The sequence below is a fragment of the Olea europaea genome, chromosome 1 (assembly GCF_002742605.1).
Source record: "Olea europaea var. sylvestris chromosome 1, O_europaea_v1, whole genome shotgun sequence".
In the NCBI taxonomy this organism is placed as follows: Eukaryota; Viridiplantae; Streptophyta; class Magnoliopsida; order Lamiales; family Oleaceae; genus Olea; species Olea europaea.
In genome coordinates this window covers 26996745-27023758 of record NC_036237.1, presented here as the reverse complement: position 1 = coordinate 27023758, position 27014 = coordinate 26996745, and the positions used below count along the sequence as shown (strand labels likewise).

The following is a 27014-nucleotide window of genomic DNA, read 5'->3' as shown; positions in this document are numbered from 1 at the left end:
AAATGCATGAGTTCCTAAGTACGGTCCTAAAATACCAATGCAATCCTTAAAAATATGTGTAATGCAATAGTTAAATGTAATAGAAAAATGGGTTCCCTTTCATTAAGAGCTCGACTTTTGGGTGATTTACTCATGGTGGTTCAAAGCGGACTTCACTAACAAAACAATTCATATTATGTTTAGTGTTGCCAACCCCCTTGTCAATTCTCCAAACATGAAAAGCTCATTTTTCATCATTAAGGTCTCCAATGATTCCACATATTCCTTTCCTATGTAGTCACTTTGTACAATCCTTTACTTCTTCTTTTTTTAACTTCTCGGCTTTTCTCATTATGGGATGCCTTTTTAACAATGACGTAAATTTGAAATTTTCCTTGCTTATCATCTAGCCATGGTTAGCTAGCTTGCTTTGAAGTTCATAATGGCCCGGCTCATGGATAAGAATGATTGACCCAAGATCAGTAATACATCACAATTTTTTTCTATGTTTAAGATAAGAAAGTCCACTGAAAATATGAACTTGCTCACTTTAATGAGCATGTTCTCAATCACTCCTCGAGGGTACTGGATTGATCTGTTTGCCAAACGAAGGGAGATTGTAGTATCATTTAGCTCTCATAAATCTAATTTCCCATAGGCAGAAAGTGGCATTAGATTTATACTTGCTTCCGAATCATATAAAGCATTAAAAGTATGATTATTCCTATTGAGTAAGGTATCTTGGGACTTCCTTAATCCTTTAGTTTACTAGGTAGTTTGTATTGCAAGATAACACTGCATTCCTCATTTAGTGTAATGGTGTCAAATTCATAGAGCTTTTTTTTCTTCGACAACATTTCCTTCAAGAACTTTGCATAAATTAGTACTTGAGATATGGCCTCAAGTAATGGGATATTGACATGAAGTTTTCTGAAGATGTCTACAAATTTCACAAACTGTTCTTCGAGCTTTTTCTTTTGTGTTTTCACAAGCAAATCCTCAATTATTTCATTTTCTAAAACATTTATGGCCATTACTTGCTCTTTGGGATATGTCTCAATATTGCTTAGTAAGGTATCTGGTGCTTTACCTGATATTGTAAGTGCTATCTATTCCATTTGAGTTTCCAAGTTCTTGATTGCAACAAAAATGAGAAATGTGTGTGGGGATTCTCATCAATCCTATGATAAAATTGATGTCTATTCTGAAACAACTGGATGACATTGTTCTTTAATTGGGAGTTCGGCTACCCAAAGGAGGATAAATGATGCTAGATTGGCTCTGAAAAATTTGTGGAGTCGTAAAGTCCCCAACTAGAACCTTCCCTTCGTTGACCATTGCTTTGTTTACTCGAATAACTAGATTTGCATTAGCCATGTCTTGCTGTTATGCTTTGCTTACTTCTTTTTGCCTACAATGAAAAGTATATTCCATTTTCGAATCAGCTGGCATTAGTTCACCGTCTCTCAAATTTGGCATAAAATGCCAGAACGAANACCATTTTTCCGAAAGAAATGTAAAAGGTTGATAATTTAAAGGAAATACAAAATAAATTCTGCAAAATCCAAAATTTCTCTGTTCCTCCCACCCACCATTGCAGTTTTTGTGCAGGGCCCAGTTTCACATGTTCAAAAAATGTTTTCTTCACATAAATACAAGGCAAGGGAACCAAATATATCCTAGGTGCCAATATTTTGAAAGTGAATAGGCTCATTTTTTTGCATAATGTGTCTTATACAACAGACAATTTCTCAACATTTTCTTTTGTATTCACTGCACTCACATCAACTTCTATACATTCCAAGAACTCACCCTTAAAACCGATTCATAAGGATAAGGTGTCAAAGTACTTATAAACTCACAAAGTTGGCACTTCAAGGAAGACGTCGATATTGCCTCAATTTGAAAATTTGACTTGTAATATCTAGATGAGATTACAAAAGATCAAGTGACAGAATAATTTGTTATATGTTGTCATGTTGTGAAGGAAACTCAATGAGCCATTGCGCTATATACATATACGTCTTGTTACGTGCCAGTTAATGTGCATAGAACAAAAAGAAAAATCAGTTGATTGGCTTGAGAAATTTTCTTGAGCTGTATGTTTAAAATCAGTAAAACTAGTTTCAGTTTCATTCAATGCTTAGAAGCCATGGCAGAATTCTGTGATCTGCAAATCCATGTTAATTGTCAACGAACATTGTTCACCAATGAGGAAAGCCCACTTCTCCATCTAGTAGGTATTTTATGAAAAACTGTTACTTTCTTTAGTTCATACAAGATTCAATGGCTTCCTGTATCTATTGTAGAGAATTTTGTTAAAATTCTGTGGGAGGTTAAGAAAGATAATCAAACAAGAAAAGCAAAGAACTCAGATTAGGAACTCGAGAATTGAGATTAATGATTTTCTGGGAGGAGTCAATGGATTTGAACAAGCTATAAGATTCTGTTACAACAATGGCGCTGTCGAAATTACAGTGTCCAATATCTCTTTACTCCATTGTTGTGCAATTTTTCTTGGAATGACCGAAAATATATCTAATTTCAATCTGTTGCATCAGACTGAGGTTTTTCTTCAAAGGATTTTCTACTGGTCTTTGGAGTGATATTATGACTTGTCTCAAGAGTTGTGAACCATTCTTTTCCTATGCTGATTCAAATGGCCTAATCCAAAAGCTCTCGTGTTCACTTCTAGCCAAGATTGCACAGAAAACAGATGTCAATCTCCTCATTTCATCCTCGTCTTCTTCTTGCTCTTCTCCCTGATCAGCACCTTAAAGTCTCCAAATTCGTAGGAACTGCACAAAGTTTGCCAGATTATGCAAGGGGTTGCTATGATTAGAGTTTCGTGACGCCCATAGACCAAAAAGTGCAAAATGCTTCGATTTGATAGAGAGAGTTCGAGCGAAAGCAACATATCGAGTAAAATTATTCGCTGCCAGAACATATAAGTACACATATTTGTCCTTTTCTCTTCTTTTCTGATGCTGTAAATTTTCATAACTGTGAAGAATACTACAATTGTCAGACAGACAGGTACTAATTGTAATTATCTAAAAAATAATATTCGTTTTTAGTGGTGTTAGCTTATTAAAAAACACTCTATGTCTGTAATCTGTATATAATTAAACATCTCAACACACGGACAGGCCAATAGTTATCCAAATTTACATCTACTCACTGTACTTCAGTTGTCATTGAACTAAATTTGAGTAATGCTGGGGAACAGACAGAACCCCTAAAGAACACGTACAAACATGGTTGGGTGGGGTGAGGATTTTTGGGGTCATTTTTTAATAAGGTGGATCCCGCAGGGGCCCACATCATGTAAGGGGTCTATAAAACATCTGTAGGAATGACCCTATACATCCATCAAAATTCGTTAAATTTAGAGTTCTCTCTATTTTTGTCTAGTTTTCGTGTTCTTGAATCTAGCCCATGGCTTGTCTTTGTCGCCTAGTTTTATGATATTCTTTCAGTTAATTCATGCATTTATTGCCATACATCAATATTTATACAATTTTCATAACTCATCCTAATATTTTGTCTTGTCCATTGCAATGTAATGTGGATTGCAGTCTCATCCAGCTCTCTCATTAGAGGAACGATCAAGATTATGCAGATGTCTCAATTATGGAAAGCTGGGTTTAGAAGCATGTCAAAAAATCCAAGAGTACCTCCAAGAATTGCAGTGTCTGATTGATAATAGGATCTACTAAACATGAGCTATGTATAATTTCTTTTCTTTGGTTTGACTCGACCATTTGAGTAACTGTAACTTTCATCTACTTACACGTGTGACTTCTTGTTTGTGCTCCATTTTTAGCTAAAGTGTTGCCACAGCAACTTGGGTGGATTTGGATTACTTGGTTCTTCCTCTTACGGAACCAAGGATCTTTATGGTCCTTGTAGCCATATAGGTTTACAAGCTTTGTCACTAAAACTCGAGTCTCTAATGTTGAGTAGGTAGGCGACCCCGTAGAAAAAGATTGATGAAGCCAAGATAAAATTGGATATTTAAAATAAGAGTTTGTAAATGTTTTGTTGCGAAATGCATTCAACAAGACCACGGCAAATTTAAGATTGTATTATGACTCAAATAAATTTCACTATTAGATCTTTAAATGCACCTCAGGCACTCCAGTGCATATGTAATTCAACACTTCCCCACAACCCCACCCCCCAACAAATAAAATAAAATATCTCTGAGTGAACTGCTCTTATAATGCATCTGAAACTGTTTCATATTTATAAAAATCGAGCCCCAGCAAAAAGAATGCAGTTAAGAATGATGGATTTCTCTCAAAACACTATTGTATGAATAGCATTGTAATTTCAACATTTGGAACAACAGATGAAAAAGAAGCTCCTCCATATGTTAAATATGCTAAAAGGTGTATCAGTCAAAGAGTTTTCTGAAAGTGAACTATTCACCTATTAAATAATGGAAACAACGGGAACCATCCTTAAGGGTTAAAAGTACAGCCATGGAAGAAAGGAACAGGAACCAATAGTCTGCCTTTAATTTATATCAAAACAGACGTTACAGATAATTGAGGCTCCAGTATCATTTTTTCATCACCAAGAAAGTGGGTTTCTTTTTCTTTTTTTTTTCTTTTTTTTTTTCCCCTTATAAGATTCTACCAGAAACTCAAACATTTATACAGACTCTCGTTATCCAATTTCCAGTTCTATGCTGACAACTTAAATAATAACTATATCCCACAATTCCAACCTTGAGTAGAATACTGGGAAGTGATCCCAATATTTAAGTCACAATATCAAGGAGGCATCAGCTGCTGTTCTGAACTGGCTGTGATGTACATCTGCCCTCGGAGTCGTGGGACGTGGGAAACTTTCTTAAAGAACGGTACTGTAGTCGAACATTTTCTCCACTCTCAATAATCTTAAGCAAATACCTGCAAGAAATGCACTTAGTCACCTTTTAGGAGAAATTTATAAACTAATAAAGAAACCAATTTGTTTCCAGTGTAGATGTTTATTTGATGTACAGCAAACGAGAGTCAGAGATGGTTAAGAAAACATGAACTTTGTCATGAATACAACAGTGGCTATTGTAATCCCTGCAAGGTTTGTGATTAGCACGAAGTGAGGGGATGTATAGATACCAGCTTGCAAAAAAGGTGTTGTGATGTAGAAATCAGTAGCATCAGTCATTTTGCAGGTAACGTGGATGGAAAGAAATAGCAGAATTTTTTAGAAGGAACAGAGCAGCTATTTTGGACTGATGGGAAAATCAAAATTCCATGTTATGGAATTGGTCTATATGTGAACGAGATCGAAGAGTCTTCCTGTTTCACTAATTGTTCTCACTTGGAAACGAGTACTTTCTTCTCGAGTTTTAATTCAGTGGATTGAGAATATCTTATTCTCCACTAATTGTGATTGGAGTCTTTTGATTAAAAAAATGTTGTTTCTTAATATTAAAAAAAGCCATTTATTTAGCAATTATGCATTATAAAGGGCCAACTACCACAATGGAAATTGGAGAGCTACTCAAAATCTGGGGAAAATTGTGAACAATGATATAAGAGTTTTGATGCCAAGTTTCAAACAGGCTTTATTTTACACCAAGCAGATACAAAGAGATAATTCTGAAAGTTGTAATAAAAAAGGGCCAAGCAAAACACACCCAACAAAAAGGGTTATAGTTACAATAGATTATGATACAATTAAAACTAACAATCAGGTGAGACCAAATATCTGAATAAATTATACGTAATATCTATTTATACCTAACAACTTTTTAAATATAAAGCATTGGCTTGGTATCGTATGATGATTAAACAAGCATCTCATCCCAAGTGAAGACGAAAGTTATTTTGCCTTTTAAGAATTCAAAGTTTCATCATCAAGCTAGCATGTAGACCTGACATTACTTGTTCGTAAATTTGGCTAGCATTTGTATGCCATACCACCACACCGGTTTCCCATAAGCAAAACCAGACTCAATATACATGATTCAATAGAGATAAAGTAACTTGAGATTCTCGTGTATTATGCAAGCACAAAAGTTAATTAGCTGAACTGATGTATACTTTAACATCATAATGTTTAGGCAACTAACCAGCCATTAAGACACACTGATGTTATTACTGCTTCCTTGCCAACAAATTTATCAGGTGTCCTCCTGTTTCCCTGCATAATTTTCTCAACATTTACCATTGCAATGAATAGCATGGAACTGGATAAAAATGACCGCAATGAGTTATGAATTACCCACCTTAATAAGAACCTTCTCATTCACTGAAAAAGGATATTGCACACCTTTATGTGACCCATTTTCAGACGGAACATCTCCATTTTCCTGCTGAGTTCAAAACCCAAAAGCATTCAATATTTAAGCAAGCTAAAGTGGAGCATTATGTTACTTCAATGCCAATATGCGTCGTGTGGGTTTTGACATTTGTGTCAAGAAAAGAAGCAGCAAAATTTTGCAGCATTTCTCAATTGAACTACCAACATATGAAAGAATTAATATACAAAAGTTTGGTATATATTTTATATACTTGTACTATTCTGTTCTATGCAATATGTCCTGAACTGAAGATGTCTCATCGCTAGAATCTGTGCTACTAAATTCCTTTATGCTTGAGAACTAGTGTGTTCATGATTGTGGACCAAAAGTTATCATAAAGTAGGCAAGCTTTTCAAGTTTACCCTGTGGTCACTTGCTTCCTTCCTACGCTTCCGGAGAGCTGCGTTGTGAAATAGTCGTCGATCATCCTCTTGCTTCACTGTTGCAGCAGCAGCTCTCAGAGCTGTAGATAAAATCAGCATGACAACCATCAAAAGATGAAAAAAAGAAAAAAAAAAAAAAAGAGGAAAATATGAAGATTAACAAAAGAACCTAAGGAGAAGGTAAATGGACCTAGATGGGAGTGCTGAGAGGTGAGAGAGAGAAAGGTTACCATGATTAGCACTATTGTATGAATAGCATTGTAATTTCAACATTTGGAACAACAGATGAAAAAGAAGCTCCTCCATATGTTAAATATGCTAAAAGGTGTATCAGTCAAAGAGTTTTCTGAAAGTGAACTATTCACCTATTAAATAATGGAAACAACGGGAACCATCCTTAAGGGTTAAAAGTACAGCCATGGAAGAAAGGAACAGGAACCAATAGTCTGCCTTTAATTTATATCAAAACAGACGTTACAGATAATTGAGGCTCCAGTATCATTTTTTCATCACCAAGAAAGTGGGTTTCTTTTTCTTTTTTTTTTCTTTTTTTTTTTCCCCTTATAAGATTCTACCAGAAACTCAAACATTTATACAGACTCTCGTTATCCAATTTCCAGTTCTATGCTGACAACTTAAATAATAACTATATCCCACAATTCCAACCTTGAGTAGAATACTGGGAAGTGATCCCAATATTTAAGTCACAATATCAAGGAGGCATCAGCTGCTGTTCTGAACTGGCTGTGATGTACATCTGCCCTCGGAGTCGTGGGACGTGGGAAACTTTCTTAAAGAACGGTACTGTAGTCGAACATTTTCTCCACTCTCAATAATCTTAAGCAAATACCTGCAAGAAATGCACTTAGTCACCTTTTAGGAGAAATTTATAAACTAATAAAGAAACCAATTTGTTTCCAGTGTAGATGTTTATTTGATGTACAGCAAACGAGAGTCAGAGATGGTTAAGAAAACATGAACTTTGTCATGAATACAACAGTGGCTATTGTAATCCCTGCAAGGTTTGTGATTAGCACGAAGTGAGGGGATGTATAGATACCAGCTTGCAAAAAAGGTGTTGTGATGTAGAAATCAGTAGCATCAGTCATTTTGCAGGTAACGTGGATGGAAAGAAATAGCAGAATTTTTTAGAAGGAACAGAGCAGCTATTTTGGACTGATGGGAAAATCAAAATTCCATGTTATGGAATTGGTCTATATGTGAACGAGATCGAAGAGTCTTCCTGTTTCACTAATTGTTCTCACTTGGAAACGAGTACTTTCTTCTCGAGTTTTAATTCAGTGGATTGAGAATATCTTATTCTCCACTAATTGTGATTGGAGTCTTTTGATTAAAAAAATGTTGTTTCTTAATATTAAAAAAAGCCATTTATTTAGCAATTATGCATTATAAAGGGCCAACTACCACAATGGAAATTGGAGAGCTACTCAAAATCTGGGGAAAATTGTGAACAATGATATAAGAGTTTTGATGCCAAGTTTCAAACAGGCTTTATTTTACACCAAGCAGATACAAAGAGATAATTCTGAAAGTTGTAATAAAAAAGGGCCAAGCAAAACACACCCAACAAAAAGGGTTATAGTTACAATAGATTATGATACAATTAAAACTAACAATCAGGTGAGACCAAATATCTGAATAAATTATACGTAATATCTATTTATACCTAACAACTTTTTAAATATAAAGCATTGGCTTGGTATCGTATGATGATTAAACAAGCATCTCATCCCAAGTGAAGACGAAAGTTATTTTGCCTTTTAAGAATTCAAAGTTTCATCATCAAGCTAGCATGTAGACCTGACATTACTTGTTCGTAAATTTGGCTAGCATTTGTATGCCATACCACCACACCGGTTTCCCATAAGCAAAACCAGACTCAATATACATGATTCAATAGAGATAAAGTAACTTGAGATTCTCGTGTATTATGCAAGCACAAAAGTTAATTAGCTGAACTGATGTATACTTTAACATCATAATGTTTAGGCAACTAACCAGCCATTAAGACACACTGATGTTATTACTGCTTCCTTGCCAACAAATTTATCAGGTGTCCTCCTGTTTCCCTGCATAATTTTCTCAACATTTACCATGAATAGCATGGAACTGGATAAAAATGACCGCAATGAGTTATGAATTACCCACCTTAATAAGAACCTTCTCATTCACTGAAAAAGGATATTGCACACCTTTATGTGACCCATTTTCAGACGGAACATCTCCATTTTCCTGCTGAGTTCAAAACCCAAAAGCATTCAATATTTAAGCAAGCTAAAGTGGAGCATTATGTTACTTCAATGCCAATATGCGTCGTGTGGGTTTTGACATTTGTGTCAAGAAAAGAAGCAGCAAAATTTTGCAGCATTTCTCAATTGAACTACCAACATATGAAAGAATTAATATACAAAAGTTTGGTATATATTTTATATACTTGTACTATTCTGTTCTATGCAATATGTCCTGAACTGAAGATGTCTCATCGCTAGAATCTGTGCTACTAAATTCCTTTATGCTTGAGAACTAGTGTGTTCATGATTGTGGACCAAAAGTTATCATAAAGTAGGCAAGCTTTTCAAGTTTACCCTGTGGTCACTTGCTTCCTTCCTACGCTTCCGGAGAGCTGCGTTGTGAAATAGTCGTCGATCATCCTCTTGCTTCACTGTTGCAGCAGCAGCTCTCAGAGCTGTAGATAAAATCAGCATGACAACCATCAAAAGATGAAAAAAAGAAAAAAAAAAAAAAAGAGGAAAATATGAAGATTAACAAAAGAACCTAAGGAGAAGGTAAATGGACCTAGATGGGAGTGCTGAGAGGTGAGAGAGAGAAAGGTTACCATGATTAGGGATCAAAGACCCCACCTCAATTCCTGCATTGCATAGTGTACATTTTGACTGTGACAGAAACCATGATAATAGTTAGAATATTGCCTTTGCCATCTAGATGTTTACACATAACAGATAAAGAGAGAATCACATAAAATGATCATAATTATATGTCAAGTAATTTGCAGGTACGACTTTTTCACCTCATTTAGAATGCAAATAATTGAAAATATAAGAAATATCTACACTGACAACTCAAGCATATAAAAGTTCTATTACCAAGAACCAACTGTGTCAGGACCAAAACGCTTGCTCAAAAGAAACCGGTTGCCTAAATTTGCTTTCATTAAGCACAATTAAACTGCATTCCAGGCTATAGTTTGAACAGACAAAAACTCTGGGTACACCTAGCCTCTTATTCTCGTTTCCTTAATTCTCTTCCCTTTTGTACTTCTTCACCATGCTGAAACAATTGGTGGTAAATATAACAAGTACTCCACACCCATTCTGATGTTCCACGATGACACGGGTGATGCACCTTGAAGTGTACATAACATAGCATATTCCAGCCACATTTTTTAATATCATGCAATTGTAATTCAGGTACAGCATATTATAATTGTAATTCCACTAGTTTGTTGCTGGCACGTTGAAGCTGATGTCATCATAATGAAAAAGTCAGTTGATGATATGCTGCAAAGATCAGCATTTGCTCTCTCATTTTATTACACCAATTTATTATAGGGAATAAAGTATTGGAAATAATTGACATAATTTCCTCATGTTTTATTTCCTCTTTCACTTTCAGGTTCTTTATTTAATTGCTAATATAGATCTGAGATCTTCATTAAAGCCTTGTTCTTTGCCACATCCTATACAATAACACATTCAATTTCTCTGTGGCCACATCAGAATTTGAATAAAAGAGGGATGGTTACAATGGAAATTCATGTTACAGAGATTTTCCAGTATGTAAACTGAAGTTAGTCTAGGTTTTTGTTTTGAGAATCCGTAAGTTTGTGAAGTTCCTTCTGCAAACTTTTACATCAGCTAGCTGCAGTCTTAGAAACGACCTAGTTGCCTACTTCAGTTAGAAGATCAATGTAAAAAGCAAGTAGACAAACAATTAGCTACTGCCCACCCTTAACCATAACCAAACAACATGCATTATGTGATGTGTCATTGTCATACTTTAGATCCAAACTGATGCTTTACGATAGTCCAATTCCTTACTTTGAGTAAGCAACACTATCAAATGCTTTATTACCATGTGAAACCCATAAAAGAAAAAAAGGATACAAAATACAATAAAGATTGTTCTACTTACTGTTTCTATAACCCGTCTCAGCAGGAGACCACCAAATGAATGTCCACATGAAACGAGCATAGCATCTTCAAGGAATGCACCACTGAAACATCCTCAATCACGATTAAACATGATTTACTATTATAACATGAGAATAAGGAAAAAGAGGCAGTATCTATTGATTAATCAATTTCAATGAGGAACTAAGCAGTAAGGATTCACGAAAATGGGGAACTTGGAAATGAACAAAGAATAATGTCAGAAATCACATTATAAATTTAGAAGCCCTGTTTATGAGAACCAAAGAAGAATTTAGATTCGACCAGAGTTACAGTCCACAAGAAAGATCTTTAAGCCCCACCATATATAGTCATAAAGAAAATGTGAAGAAGAAACAATGTAAGAGAGATCTTTCAGCTCAGCAAAGGTAAATCATGTACATAGCATTCTTGGAAGCACTCATCAAATTATGCAAGTTTTCTAATAAAAGTAACCTACATCTGTTATTCTGAATACAAGAAACAATATACTTTTCCCTGCTCAAGGAATATGAACATGAAAAACACACTGGTTGCGCAACCAGCTCCTATTTTCTGTGTTTCCTTTTTCTTGTACATACACACATTCTCTTTGCTTCCCAAACCTCTAGTAAGTTATGGACAGAGTTCGAGAGGGTCAAATCCTAGATGATCCCATCTATGATCAAGTTGCGAAAACTTTTGGATATGTATCCTACACATCTGTATCTAATACTTTTATGCTTTACTATTAATAAATACTCCACCTTCTTAGCATTTTGATTAGAAAAGACTAGTTCAAACAACCTTGAAATCATCACTTCTTCCATTTTCATGGTTTTTAATTTTGCCGGCACTAAAGCTTAAAAAAAAAAACCCACAATGTCAAATGTCATACTGATCAAACAAATATGAACTTGATGTTATTACAAGTTTCTTGAATATGTCTTTACTAATATGTATTTTCAACGACACATTTTTACTATACGATAATGCATATCCGTTACATCTCCCAATCCTATCTGGCTATCCCTCATAGTAATTAATTTATGTCCGTAAATACTGAGAAAGTACTTTTTGAATTCCCAAAAGACCCCAATAGTTAACAACACACTATAATGCGATACAAATATATAATTATATATCTCAATAAAATTTATGGAATCGGACTTTGAAAAACCAATCAGGTTCATTATCGGTTAGATATGAGTGGAAACATAAAGATAAAAGAATTAACTAAAAATCGGACAAAATTGAAAAAATCAGTCAGCTTGAAACATAAAGAGCAAAAAAAAAAAAAACTGATCAAACTTACGATAATGGATCTGACAGAATTCTTCTCAGTGATGGTTCCCTATTCAGATTATCTCCAGACAACTGTTGATCCATCTGCAAAAGAAGACATCATCACACGCTGTAGTAAAATCATCCATCTTCATTTAGAAAAATAAGACAGGAAATGAAGGAATTTCGCATCTCAAAAAGAAAGTAAACCAATCCAAAGCTTCATATCTTAGAAAAGAAATATAAACCCATTGGAGTCTACCAACAGGAAAAATATTGCCAATAAACTCTTGTACGAATTACATGTGAAAAGGAACAGACATTTAAAGATTTAAAAGAAAAAAAATCCATTATCATGAGCATACGAGTAAAATCATTAAAGCAGACACAGGCACCAAACACCTTTCATTGGTCAAAATATCCAGCTTTCAATATATATGTAATGAAAGGAATCAAAGAGGATGAGATTGAGAACCACAGTAAATAATTTAGATAATAGTACAATTGGATGTAATTTACCATAATGGTGATAATCTCGTATGGTTAAGCCAGGCACAAAGTACTCCTATAATTTATGTTCTTATAAAAATTGTATTCTTTAGAGAGTTACTCCAGAAAAGTGCTTACATAAGCATTATCAGTCTTGTTGTGCAGTATATCTTCCTCAGCAGAAAGATCATCCATAAACTGGCTTACAGAGACTGGCACATAGCTCTGAGGAATTATGTGCCCAGCTGCTGCAATTGGAGAACAGTCCAATATGGCATTGCCCTGAGGCATGAGCCTGAATGCCAATAAAGTCCTAGGGGGAGAAAGTCAGCCTGTCAATTAAGTTACCCTTAATAGCGGAAGAAATTCATATCCTACAAGTCAAACCATACTTTGTGACAAGTACCCACCTTCCACCACTAGCAGCGCCTGAAGAATTATCGGGTGAAGCCCGATAAGAAGCAGCAGGCCGAAGGCCAGCAGTGGCATGGCTGAGAGCCTTCCCTGTGACCAGTAAGAGGTCCCCAGGGACCAAGCTACTATCCGCTAGGTACCAACGACCATTGGGGTCACAAACCTATTGGTCAAAAGAAGAACAGACAAATGATTCTTGGAACAGAATATTTATCCCAAAATATCAGAGTGTCCGAACCAATGGGTTTTGTGGGAAAAATTTGAAAAATTAAAACATATGAATCGGAACATACATGGTGAGAAACTAAGTAACTACTGATGATAACAAGCATGTAGAGATACCTGAAGACCGGGGGCATCTGATGAAATCAGCGTCAACAACCCTTTCTCTACTTCTCCGCTCACCGCAATCTTCCCTCCCCCAATAGCTCCTTTTCCATGTTGCGACGACATGTGAGAGTGCATAGAAACAAGCACCGATGAGGATGCCTCATTAGCAGGCAATGGGCTATCATCAAGCAAGTAGTTAAAAACACTGCAGGACACGACGTGTTCAATATACTCATCATCAAACAATAGAAATAATCAAACAGAAAGCCATCCTAACAATTTTTCAATGATAATAAGAAAAAGAAGGAAAAACCATTTTTACTGTTCTTACTCGCTTCGCAAACGAAGATGCCTTGCAATTGCACTTAAAGCAGCACGAGCTGCCTTTCCCATGCATCTAAAAACATCGGCCATGCATGGAGGAGATAAATCCACATCTTCTAAAGGCCTATCATGAGAAGAAATGAAAATATTGGAGATACGTAAACCAAAAATGAAAAAGCAGCAGCCATTTTAGAACAACGTGGATAAAAGGCACCAGTATGAAAGCAAAGATAAAACTACACAATGGTGTTCAAGCAGTAGTTGGCTGGGTCCTTTGATAGCGCACACTTTTGGGTCTTGGAGTCAAAGTATCTAAGCAGAAGACAAGGAAATTTTACCACATGCTCTGTTCTCTTTCTCACCTTAATGTTAAAAATTAGCAGAGTTACTTGTTATCTCTTCTCTGTTGGCTACACATACTTCCCCTCAGGAAGCCTTCAGCTAAAGTATATGGCTTGGGTTGCCTCTACTACATCTTTACAACCTACTACTTTTTATTTCTTGCTTCTTTATTGCCTACGAGTAACTTATCATGAAGTTAGAAATCAATCAAGTTGAGATTAAAGCAAATTATTCGGTCCATAAAAAATAATAGCATTGTTTTACAGGATTTTCCTCTGAAAGAAGTTTACGGCAGCAGTTCTTTAGGTGTTTAGTAGAAATGTCAGAATAAACACCTGGTATCCCATGCCTTGCTAGCGTATGAAGAATGAGCACATGGTACAACAATCAAAACATAAGACAACAATTATAAAATGTTGATATTCCTTACCACATTTCCAAATACTTTACCTCAAATATTTATTTTTCCATAACGTGAGAATGCGGGTTCATTATAAACAAAGTAATTCCACCATGAGTAGAATCCCAAAAATTACCTTCCAGCCCGGTACGTATAAACCCCTCGACCACCCTTACCACTCTGGGACCGAGTCCGAAAGTAGAACCGGGCAGCCTCAAGGGCACAGCGGATCAAAGCCATGTCATCAGTGCCGAGCTCAATAACGGCGGCGTTGTGCCTCATAAGGGAGCCCGACAAGGCCTCAACGGCCTTGATGTACGACCCAACGGGGGCCCCATCATAGGGCAATATGTCAGAGAGTCGAATCCTGGCTGGTCCATTGGAGTCTAGAGAAAAAAGGGACGGCGAAGGCAATTGTTGGGGTGACCTAACAGAAGGAGGAGCAGAACTGATATGATGGTTTTGATGTGAAGGAGCAACAGGAGCCGTCTGATGCTGATGCATCATCATCGTTATCATTGATCATTATTATTATTGTGTAGACAAATGGGTGTATGCATAGAAGAAGATTATTGGTAATATTATGTTTTTGGGGTTTGCAGAGGTTTAATTTGCTGCCATGTATCAGTCTAGCTGAGGGAGATGGAGAAGAGAGGACTGAGAGAAAATTTGCAGCGTTGGTCCTCAATCTTTAGTACCTGTAGATATTAATATCCAATTTGTCCATCTAAAATCAACAAAATTACGATTGAAAACCGACGTAACACATTTAATTATCCGAAGGGTGTTTGAGCCCCATTCTTATGAAGAAATGCATTTTAGAATAGCGGATTGATGAGAAATGTGTTATTGAAAAATAATTTTTTTTTTAATTTATGTGTAATATTATTTTAATAAATAATATGTAATTGAAAAGAAGAGAGAGAAAAATACATTTTAAAAAGAATGAGAATCAAACAAGATCCAAATTTTATCAACCGCCCCTATTTGGTTTAGCTAAAAACTCAAACTCGTGAAGTTGATAAAAATTGTGGATCACATGAAATTTATTGTTGAAAATGAATAGATAAAAAAAAATGATGAATTAGTAAATAATATTTGTGGATCATTTAAATAAAAAATGACTTGAATATTTATAAACAAATTACAAACATTTCACCTAGACTTGAAATAAACAGCATTGCTTAGCCCCTATTTGACAGAATTTTTTGGGAAAGAATGAATTTTTTGAAAGAATGTGTTGTTAAGAAAAAATTTTGAATTTAAACGAAAAATATTTTATTATGTGAATATATGATTAAAAAAAGTATATAAAAAAATGACTTATCATAGTGATGCTAGATTGTGTTAGTTTCACAAGATAATCTGAGGCCAAAGTTTCGTTAAAATGGAATATTATTTTCAAGATAAAAGGGCTAAGGCACGAAGTCCTCTTATAAGTTTGATGGTAGATGTTATTTGCCTACTGACTCCATTTCATTAGTATATTATCAGAACTAGTGCGGTTTTATAGTTACATATTTTTATAATAAATGAAAACATGAGATTTATTCATTATTTTCAAATTTTCCATGTTATATTTTCGTCCCATAGAAATGACACATCAATAAGATAATGAATTGTATATACATATATAGTCCCCGTTTGACAGCAATTTTCACCTCAAAAAATTAATTTTTTGACCGTTATTTCACTATTTCATTCGTAATTTTTTATTTCTTCACTCACAGGTGAAAAACCCATATTTTATTTAATGATCAAAAAATCAATTATCATAATCACTACTTAACAGGCCCATATGAAATTCAACACTGCTGTCTGCTGTTGAAGGTCATAATGTCATTTAGTTCAACGTTAATTTATTTGAAATATACTGAAAATTAAGAACCATAAAAGTAATTGAACTCATTGAGTTCATTTGATACTCCAACCGCTGTGAATCCATATGCAAGTATTTTAGTGTACCTGGAAATAAATTTATCAGAGACATCTGATCAAAAGAAATCAGGAGTAGAAACTTCAAAATACAAGATCAACGGGCTTGCTCCTAAACCCTGATTTCATTNNNNATATTCTGAATTATAGTTGCCAATCTATAGGAGAGGTCCCCATTTTCTCCAACAGCTGGTTTGTACGAGAAAAATGCCTGAGCATAGAGTTGAAATTCAAATTAGTAGCAACAAAACATCTTACCGATACCAAATTACTAAATATCCATAAATCCTAGAAATAATCAAAATCGACGGTTTTTCAGGCAATATGTGGAAGTTTGATTTCATAAATTCTGAGAAGACATAATATGCAACCAATATCAAAATAGGAGTCCATCAAGACACAAACCTGCATCCAAAGAAGCCCCTGTTTGCAGATAAACCGGAAGGATGTACTGCTTTGAGAACATGGTGCTTTGTCTCATCGACCAACCTGTACCACATCTTCATTTAGATGCATTAAACAATAAATAGCTAACTTCAATTTCGGAACATTTAATATTTACTTATATCTGTCAGTGATTCACGGACATGTACGCAATTCGAGTAAGATCTGCGATATGGGAGGGCAGGTCCAGTGGGGGAAATGGTGGAGGAGAGAGATAATAGAACATTGCAAAGTGGGAGCTCTAAGGTGAAGAGGGGGATGAGGGATGCTAAGCAGAGGGGAAATGAGGAGAGCATCTTCTGGACGTGGCAGCGGGCAGAGAGGGAATATGAACTTTATATTCGATACAAACATAAAGAATATAGTTAAATTACAAACTTTATTTCAGATCTTCACAGTGGATATGTTGCACTGACTACATAATTTTCAATAAAAAATTTCTAATACATAACCATATATGCACTAGCATATGGTACAGTTGTTTTCAAATTGAAATAGTAGTCGAAGAAGCTTTTAATTACATATTATCTTCCCCTTCTGTATTACAACACAACTTTTCAGTTTTAGCAAACTAATTCTTTATGTGCAACCCCTTTGTTCAGCTATCCAGAAGTTTCCTAGTGATTGGTGGATCAATCTTTATCAAGACGGTTGTTCCTCTATGTTTATTCTATAACGTGAATCTTGACCAAAATACTAAACTAGCATGATTCTTTGTCATGTTCTCCAGAGCATTCAGTACCCAAAAGGTACATGTTTATTTTTTATTTATTTATTTATTTATTTTTAATGATGAAGTGAAACAAAGTAAAGGAGTAAGTCCCCTGAATTTAGGAATGGATTTCATTATTTCAGGTGCTATCTTCGGGATTAAATTAGGTTGGGTGAAAATTGGGAAGCGTTACAAAGTCTCAGTCTCAAAGTCTGAGTCAAGCGTGTTTAGTGATGGAAAGTACCTGGCTTTTGCTTGGGCATAGTTTCCCCAAAGAAGAAAAATAACTCCTCTTTTCTTCTGTGAAATTGTTTCAATGACAGCATCAGTGAATAGTTCCCATCCCTTTTTTGCATGTGAATTTGCCTGATATTGCCTAACTGAAATATAAGTTACAAAGCAAGATAATATAATAGAGTCAAAGGTAAACATGAAAATAGAAGTCTCTCGTGTAAACTAAAAAACTTGAGAAGAAAATTAAGCTATAGGATCAATAATCGACCACCCAAGTTTATCTTTATGTGACTTGAGGAATCCTTTATCTCAAAATAAAATCCAGGAAACAAGAATCTTTGAAACTGCCATACTTACCATCCAACCTATGTTAACATCTCCAACTAAATTTGAAATTTTAGAGCCGCAGGAAAAGGCAACTTGTTGCCTCATTTAATCTTGTGAAAATATGGCACATCAAGAAAATATAACAAAGGAGTTAAAAGAAATCTGAAGTTCAGAGTATAAATGGAAAGAAATGAACATACCGGTGAGTACAGCATTTAGCAAGAGAACTCCCTGCAATATCACTGTATTAACATCAAGGAACTACTACTTGTGATAAACAGTATATTTTATATAGTTTAAAATTGATTCAGACATTTTCATCAACATAATCAAGCAAAGATACAACTAGCCCATCACAATTAGAAACAAGCAAACTAGAGATAACGATACAACCAGCATCCTTATTCAACCCTCTTTTGCACCCAGCACTAATTCGTCGGTACAAAAAAGATAAGATTTGATACAGTAGGAATGGCTTTCAACAAAGTGACGTGCAAAGATAAATAGAACTTCTTGCAGGCTGGGTGGTAGCAATTATAACCCTTCTTTGTTGGCAAAAAAATCTTTGAAAATACATTTTAGCATGCTAGAGTCAAGTTTCTATTAATATTATAACACTTCCAAAGAATTTAAGTGGGTTCAGGAGAAAGCATCAAAGTAAAAAATAAATACATAAATAAATAAAATTGACAACACACAGCCATTGAAGTTTTGTAGTTCAAGACTGGAATTCAAAGGAATGGTTAATGAGAAACAATAAGTATGGCTTTCCCAAGTATGATTTTGACAAGTTATTTTTGCATAACAAGGCTCAAATGCGATAGGTATTTACTTATCTTTGGGGGATAATTGAAAAGTTGGTCCCCAACTTACAAAGTTTAGCAACTTAGACTCGAATCTTTAAATTGAAGCATTATGATTATCAATCTTTAGTTATTGTTGTACAATTAATCCTTATACGCGGGAACCATCAATTTGACAGTTAAAATGACATGCAAGGCATGTGAGGCATTATTGTGAGGGTAAAACAGGGATCAAAATATATACAAACACCAGGAGATGGAACAATTACCTGTACAGCCCATTTTTCCAGATTCCCACTTGAGGGAATTGAACAGCCCAAATCTTGTTGAAGTTCCTTGTAAATGTTTACAAGACTTGAAGGGACCTTTACGCCATTGGGTACAGAGAAAGAGAGACCCATTGCCTGACCAGGTCCATGGTATGGGTCCTGTCACAATTTAAAACAGAGCATCATGTACTTTTGAACAATTAACCAATTCCAAATTCCTTAAGCTTGAGTTACATTGCAGTTCCTGTCCAAGAACTCACAAAGAAATTGCACAAGAGACATAACATTCGTAGATCGAAAAGATTGCATGAGAATGCAAGCTGAAAATTCGAAAAATTGGAACAAACATGAATATAATTTCTCCTCTAACCAGGAAAAAAAAAAATCAAAACCACAAAAGTGGAACAAAGTAGCTAAAATAGACGAGTATATATTCATCAAGACTTTTCATTTTTCTTATTAAATGTCAAACAGAAAAGAGTCCAGAACTTTGTGAGAATATTATTGATGAAAGACTAGCGACTAAAATTGCAAGGCTTTCATAACCGAGCCAAAGAGCGAGAAGCTTGGTGAAGCCTTTACTTCAATTTGATAGAGATTAATTTGTCTACTTCTTCGACCACTTGGTATTTAGATACTAGATATGGATTCCATATTTATTTGTATATGAGAGTCGAGAGGACATTTATAGTCAAGAAGATATACAATAAGGCTACACATGCGATAAAAGTAATTCATACAGGTGACAAATTATCACTAATCAATCTCCTGAATCCATCTAAATGTCAACTCAAAACTATAAGAAAAAAAGCAATTACAAAATGATGCACAAAATTACTCTAGTAATCGCTTTCCTGGATAAGAAAATAGCCAAAATCCAAGCAAATTCTGCATTCTTTTACTCCAAATCCCCCCCCCCCCCCACACACACACAAAACTTCCCGAAAAGCATTGTTCCATGTATTGGAGAGTGAAACTAGAATGTGGAGATATACACATCTTTAGATGGCAGCCCCAACAGAGGAGAAAAGAGCCAATCAATTGTCTAATACTACACTCTACGCACACCAAGTTCTTATTCCTATAATGGGTTCATCATAATCATATGGGGCCTAGGTCAACAACTGATGAATAAGTAAATAGAAAAAAAATCCAAAACTTGACCGGGCAGAAAATTTTCCCCCAAATTTCTTTCAAATGTCACCAAGTTATTTTTTAAAGGGGAAAAAAGGACAAATAAAGAAATAAGAAGACATTATAACCTTTGGAAGTGGATTTAGAGACTACATCTGAGCAGCGTTTAAGGTTCCTCTTGGATTTGGCAAGGGCTTTGTTGAATTCCATTTTTAATCTCTCCTCGGAGGTGAGGGTTGAGGCCGACAATGAAGAGGCATCCTTTGATGATGAAGACGACGGTGAAAGGGGAGGAGAAGAGTGTCTCTTAAGACGTTTTGCTGCTGGTTGTTTAAACAGGTCCATTAGGGTTCTTGAGGAAGAAGATGGACACCCTTTCATTTCAGCTTTCTCTGAACTGTTTTCTCAGAGTTTAAGCCCATCAATTTATTCCCTGGCGGGAACGACTGACCTTCTGCCCTCTTTTGGCGCTTCAAGTAATCTCTCAACTTAGGATGTTTGGATCCTCGTACGTTGCACTAAAATTTTAAATGTTTACTATATTAGTCCCTAAAATTAATGTTAAAATAATATTATCTAATATCAGTGTAACATTATTTGATATGTTCAATTAAAGTTAAAATTATATTATTTAAACATGTAATTATTACCACCTACTAAACAGCATTACTCTTGATTAAAGGTAAAATTTTATCATTCGAACTTGTAATTTCTACTATCTAAACTGATGTTAAACACCAATGAGACTGAATAGCATTGTTTATAATTTTATCTACTAAAACTAATGCAGAGGTTGACCGAGTGGAATCTACATGACCATACAACATAAAACAAATATTGATCGACATAGGAATAAAGTGAGCCAAATCACCCTTATCGTCCATGCCGTGACGGTAGAAGCCGAAGATAACAAATTTTTCAAGTACAATGAAACCACAATATGATTGGAGTAAACGGTACAAAATCGAGTTTTCCTTCCAAAGTGGCAGAAAATTGAAAAAAATAGGCAATTTAAAAGTACTACATAAGTTATATTTATAATGGAAAAATTCAAAATTTTACAACATTAAAACCATGCAAGACATTGCAATCAATGTCCGGCCAAAAGAAGGGTTAAACTAACTGCTGCTTTGTGGACTCCAATCTCTTCAACAAGCCTGTAATCTTGGATTGCATTCTCAACTTCATGTTGTAGTAATCACAATGTGAATTCTTTGATTCCTTAAGTTCTTCCAGTTTTTTCCTCTGCCTTTCTTCGGTCTCCTGCAAACACAGATCTGCTAGCTTCTCAGTGTACTCTTGTTCCAATTTCTCGGTTTTCATTCTGACCATATTCCGGATACTCTCTGCTTCCCTTCGTGCCTCATCAGCTCTGCCCTTGAACATCCTGGCTTCTGCTTCTTTAATGCGTACAAGACTTTCCAAGCTGTCAAAACCGTCTTTCTTTGCTGGCTTCACAGACCACTCATCTTCGATTATCTTGTCGTTCACGAGAGGAAATTTAATGTCATTCTGATGGAGATCGAATGGCATCAGCTCCTGTCGTCCACTAGAAGTGCTCGTATCGTGGAAGGAAGTTTTTGGAGCGCGAGAACTGGACAGTGGAAGAACAGAAGCATCTGTTCCGAGGGACGACTGATTAGTCAAATCTTTTGAAAGAATGTTTAAAGCACCAGAATCTAACAAGCCATCCGTATCTATCAAATAAAAAGCAAAAGAAGGATTTCATTTGGTGCTTCGCTAATATTAACAAGATGGGGAATATGGTCATTTCAAAAGAAATTCAGAGGGGAAAATTTTAGGAAATTTGAAAATTAATCAATACAAGATATGTGGAATGATTTTTAATAAATTCAAAATTTCAATTAAATGGCATGCCACATTTACAGCTTCCCAAGCAAGGCGTTAAAAGACTACCTATAAATATCGAATCATTCTTGCTTGGGGCTTTGACAGTGCCATTACTGTGTGCCAATGTCATACTCAACGTACACTGTCCACAAGTTTACAACATTGTCATATAATTCCATCTTGCATAGCTAAATATAATGGCTAAAGTTGAAATGTCATGATCCAACTTCAAAAATTTATATAGTCATTCATAGAAATGGGAGTACACCTAATATGTGTGTGTGAGAGAGAGAGAGTCTGGATTTAGTTTGAATATCTATTTCTTCCCAGTCATCAGTCTACTATAAGCTATGAAGATGTTGATCACAGACTGTGTTCTTATTTCATTTTGTCTCATCATTTTAATATTTGATCAATCAAACATCTTAATTCCAGAAGTTGCAACAAATTTTCCATTTACTCAATTTTCCACTCACCGCCTTTTGTGTAATTGAAATAGCATTGTTTGTCGTACATGACATTTATATCTGATTTTCAAGTGCCACAGAGAAATCCCTATTTTTTCATTTTAATGCAAATAATCATCTGGAGAATCTCATTAACTTACAAGGGATCATGCCATCATCTGGGAAACTGTAGAAATCTGGAAGTGATTTGATAAGGAAAAACATAATTGGTTCCTAATTAAATCTTTCCATAGGTGGACAAATTGATCATTCCATAGTTAGGAATCTTAGGATATTTAATTAGGTAAATTAAGGCAGATTTTCTGTTCTTCGAAGTTGGGAGATTATTTTACTTTTGTATATTATTTATTGTACCATAAATAGGCTGCAATAGTGTGTACAAATTAGCATTCAAGAAATACAGAAATCTGCAGAAACAAAAGAGATAAATGAGCATACACAATTGCAGTAAAGAATTTCCGAGAACAAGTTAAAGTGAAAGAGATCACATCTTTAGTTATGAAAAAAGTTTGCATAAGAAATTTGACAATTGCAAGGAACAACTAGTTCAGAGGATGAGCAAGAGAAGTTGGTTTGGATACTTACAGCTGAAAAACTGGAAAATGAAATTGCAGACATCTGAAGGAGTCATTATTTTGTTCTCGAGCTTGGTAAGCATCTCATTGGCCTTCACATGCAGCTCCTGGCCTTTGCGATCTTCACTTCCCCTAAAGATTTTCCTAACACAGTCACACTCTTTTATCATGGTTTCGGCATCCCAATCCTTGGCACAATTCATGAAAACATCCTTAATGAACCCAAACATTTCGGAAGCATGACCACATCCAGGGCAGTGAAACTGCATCTCAGTTGTCCTCGAAGGTCCCTTCACGCATGGACCTTGCTTTATGAAATTACTGCGAAGTGCACAGGCTGCATGGCACCAGTGAGAACAAAGGTCACAACCAACCCAACTGCAAGTGTTGTTGGCACAGTCAAAGGTCAAACATACAGGACACATGCATTCACTGCAGAATCCCTGTTTCGTTGAGCAAATTTTGCAGTCACAGTCATCGACAGGTAATAGCCTCTTGCAGTTTATGTTTCGGCACCTTTGAAGTAAGAATATATCCACCAATTCGGCTGTTGGAAGTTGGCTTTTGCCAGATAAGAAGCTTCCAAGCCCCATTTTAATTGCAACCAAAATTTCAAGTTGTTTTTTGTGGCACTTTGAGAGAGTCTCATTCGTAAAATCAGATCTTCTTTCAAGTCTTTTTTGGAGCCACAACAATTCATCTTTCCTCTCTGGCATATTAATGAGATTCTCTAAGTATTCCTTAGTAGATTCAACTGTTTCATCATTAAGCTCTTGAATTATCTGAGCCATTACTGGAATAGACTCCGATACAATTTCTCTAAGTATTTTCTCAGGCCTAGAAAGCTCACGAGCCCCACCTCCATCAACATTCTCCAAATCTCTTCGACCATCTGACCCTCGCCCTCCAAACTCACCTGACTGAGAATCTATCCTTGGCCGTGCTGGCAACTCAGATGGGAAAAAGGAATGATTGTCTGAGCTGGTAGTCTTATAAAGACTACTGTTACATGAGTCCTTATTGATCCTACCACCATCACCCAATCCAAAACCTCCACCACCAACTTCATGATTAGAAAATACAACAGTCCCATCCCCAATAGGCCTAAACCGGCTGTGAACCGATCCATTAGTACCTTCCCCACAGTTCCAAATCTGATCACACTCTCTCCGGTGACTCCCAACCGAGTACTCAAAATTCTCTGTTGAATTCCGAGTAAGCGAGCAGCTGGGATTGTGCGAAAAAGGGTGGGAATGAGAATATGACAGTGAGGCAGCTGTGTAATCATTAGAGTAAGTAGTCGTTGTATTGTTATAAGACGGCACCAGCGACATCACACTCCTACTTGGCCTCAGTCGATCTGGGAGATCACCATTTTGGATCCGGTTAGACCCAGCCAAAGAGAATGAAACCTCAGGTAACGCCAAAGAAAGGTTCAAAGACTCAACTTTCGGCTTCTTACCCACATTCTCTCCCTCAATCTTCTCATTATCAGCTTCCCTCTTAGACGAATTCCCTCTATTCTCATTCAACTGAAGAAAATCTCTCTCTACCCATAAGTTATTATTCATTTCTATTTGATCCTCAAATACCAATATCTCTTTTCCTTTATAAACACTGCCCAATTTTTCCAAAGAATTCAACAGATTTTTGCCCGAAAAATCTTTCTCAGACATTCCCAGTTTCGAATTCTCACAAAGGTAACTAAGCGTGAGCTCCTGTGAAACAGAATTCCCAGTTTTAACAGCGTTTTCATCGAAACCACCCATCATTTTCATTCTATTCTGTGAGTTTTCTGCAAGAAAATCAATACCGTTTTCTTGAAACTCAATCTTGTGATCTGGGCTCTCCTTGTTTTTCTCCTCATATGACTCATCTAAATAGTCTCTCTCTATCATAATCACCTTCTAGAATTAAAACAAAAACCAAAAGACTCTAAAGCACAAAGGAAATTGATAAAAAAAACTTACAGAAGAGAACTGAAAAACAAAAAGAGCAGCCGATAAAACTTCAGAGAATCTTGAGAGCTTTACAAAAAGTTAGAGCTGTTGCACGCCATAGCTTCTCTCTCCTCTGCCTTCTCTCTCTCTTCTCTGTGTGTTTGACAACGGGTGAATTCTTAAAAATCTACCTGCTTAAAACTTCAGTTTAAATTTTATTGCGAAAATCGGACAATACAACCAACTACCGTTAAGAATATCATCTTTTGTCGGATATATTTTTATGAAAAAATGAATTTTAAAATAATAAATCGATAGAGAATGTATGAATGAAAAATAAAAAAAATTTAATTTACGTGTAATATTATTGTAATGAAAAATATGTGATTAAAAAGAAAGATAAAAATGCATTTTGAGAAAAATGATAATCAAATGGGACCTTAATAATTAATTTAAAAAGATGAATTTCATAATTTTTTTAATTATATAATCTATCAATTTTTATCAAAACTTACTAAAGTGATTATTAATCAATGATTCATTAACATATCATTTTACACATTTTTAAAAACAAGTGATAGTAACAGAAAAGTTAAACATATTAATTTAAAGTGATTTTTCAATGAATCATTGGGTGGATAGCAAGTTAAATAATCAATTTTGGACAGCAATTCTCAACTCAATTAATTTAAATGTCAGTATATCATAGATCATATTAAATGGGTTATAATTCATTGTATTTTATTAAATCTATATTAATGTCATTAGTGCTATTATCAAAACTGATATTAAGCCCTATTTTTTACTCATTGTTTGAAAAATTAAATAATTTTAAATAATATTTTTTTGAGAATGTGTGATTAAAAAGTAAAAAAATAAAAAATCATTGGTTTTTGTGTAGATTTTTTTTAATGTATAGTGGAGAATGATACTGTAACAAACAATTTTAAATTTTAAAGAGTGTCAATAGGGACTAAACATCAACTATGTTAAACAACATTACTATTAGAGTCCATTTGATTGCAAATGTAAAAAAAGCAAACCAATTCCATGTAAATTGAAAAAGAAGAAATCACCAAAATCATAGAAATTCGATTTCTGCTCAATTAGTCAAAATCATGCTTTAAATGTTTGTATCGTGGAATTCGAACTTCACTTCTATTTTCGTATCAAACAATCAAGTAGTAGAAAATGAATTTTTCGAATGTAATATTTTCTATTTGATTGAAGCCAATCAAACAACCATTAAAGTAATTCATAGTCGAAGGGATTCAACATTTCAATTTAAAGGGTCCACTGGATGTTTTGTATGGAATGCTGTCACGCTTGACTTTCGATTCCTTCGCCGTCGTGAGTAACGGACAACGCGTTTGAAATAATACAAGGTTTTATTTTATTTTTTTATTTGACATTTAACTGAAAAAGAACAAGTCATCATTTTCATTCATTTGAATTTGTCAAATGGCTAATAAGACTAAGTTGAGTCTAGAAAGGCAATCATATCAATTATTGAAACCGTCCAAATGCTAATAGTGCAGAGTAAAGGACACTTTAAAATGATGACTTTAGGTTTGGTTCATTTCAAAAAATAGAATTAGCATGGACGGATTCAAAGACGGGCTGGACCGTGCTATAACCCGTTCTTTTGGTCCAAATGTCCATTAAAACAAAATTTAAGTAAACAAAATTTTATGTGCAATATTTTTTTTATACGTATTAGCCCGTATTGAATTTTTTCCTAGATCCGCCACTGAGAACAAGCATCTCGAGCCAAATTCTTAAAAAAATATATAGTTTTTAATTACACATTTTTCAATAAAATAATATTACACGTAGGTTAATTTTTTTTTTTTTTATTCACATATTTCTTATCAATACACTATTCAAAGA

General features: G+C 35.1%; 3 protein-coding genes and 1 long non-coding RNA gene across 6 annotated transcripts; all 4 read right to left on the bottom strand.

The window, feature by feature from the left end:
* Positions 1-4334: 4334 nt before the first annotated feature.
* LOC111399246 lies at positions 4335-6761 on the bottom strand. Its single transcript, XR_002703609.1, has 4 exons — positions 6661-6761; positions 6224-6307; positions 6068-6138; positions 4335-4898 (listed from the first exon to the last, which is right to left on the bottom strand). It is a non-coding gene; the product is annotated as an uncharacterized LOC111399246 (long non-coding RNA).
* A 267-nt stretch (positions 6762-7028) lies between these two features.
* On the bottom strand, positions 7029-15114 carry LOC111399232. 2 transcript variants are annotated; one of them, XM_023026497.1, is made up of 12 exons: positions 14570-15114; positions 13699-13815; positions 13380-13572; positions 13034-13200; positions 12762-12936; positions 12166-12239; positions 10855-10936; positions 9539-9596; positions 9288-9388; positions 8851-8937; positions 8701-8771; positions 7029-7531 (listed from the first exon to the last, which is right to left on the bottom strand). In XM_023026497.1, the coding sequence occupies exons 1-12, from the start codon at positions 14950-14952 to the stop codon at positions 7405-7407; spliced, it is 1635 nt and encodes a 544-aa protein (XP_022882265.1). In that variant the 5' UTR covers positions 14953-15114; the 3' UTR covers positions 7029-7404. The 2 variants fall into 2 exon arrangements, with proteins under 2 accessions (XP_022882265.1, XP_022882274.1); XM_023026506.1 differs by having other exon boundaries at positions 8851-8934; positions 14570-15113.
* A 1388-nt stretch (positions 15115-16502) lies between these two features.
* Positions 16503-20781, bottom strand: LOC111406626 (uracil-DNA glycosylase, mitochondrial). The gene is made up of 6 exons (XM_023036018.1): positions 20412-20781; positions 19158-19316; positions 18286-18316; positions 17769-17904; positions 16774-16857; positions 16503-16579 (listed from the first exon to the last, which is right to left on the bottom strand). The coding sequence occupies exons 1-6, from the start codon at positions 20670-20672 to the stop codon at positions 16513-16515; spliced, it is 738 nt and encodes a 245-aa protein (XP_022891786.1). The 5' UTR covers positions 20673-20781; the 3' UTR covers positions 16503-16512.
* Positions 20782-21214: 433 nt separating this feature from the next.
* LOC111399215 (protein OBERON 3) lies at positions 21215-25312 on the bottom strand. 2 transcript variants are annotated; one of them, XM_023026489.1, is made up of 2 exons: positions 23195-25312; positions 21215-21910 (listed from the first exon to the last, which is right to left on the bottom strand). In XM_023026489.1, the coding sequence occupies exons 1-2, from the start codon at positions 25080-25082 to the stop codon at positions 21405-21407; spliced, it is 2394 nt and encodes a 797-aa protein (XP_022882257.1). In that variant the 5' UTR covers positions 25083-25312; the 3' UTR covers positions 21215-21404. The 2 variants fall into 2 exon arrangements, with proteins under 2 accessions (XP_022882257.1, XP_022882251.1); XM_023026483.1 differs by having other exon boundaries at positions 21215-21988; positions 23195-25311.
* Between the last annotated feature and the right edge of the window lie 1702 nt (positions 25313-27014).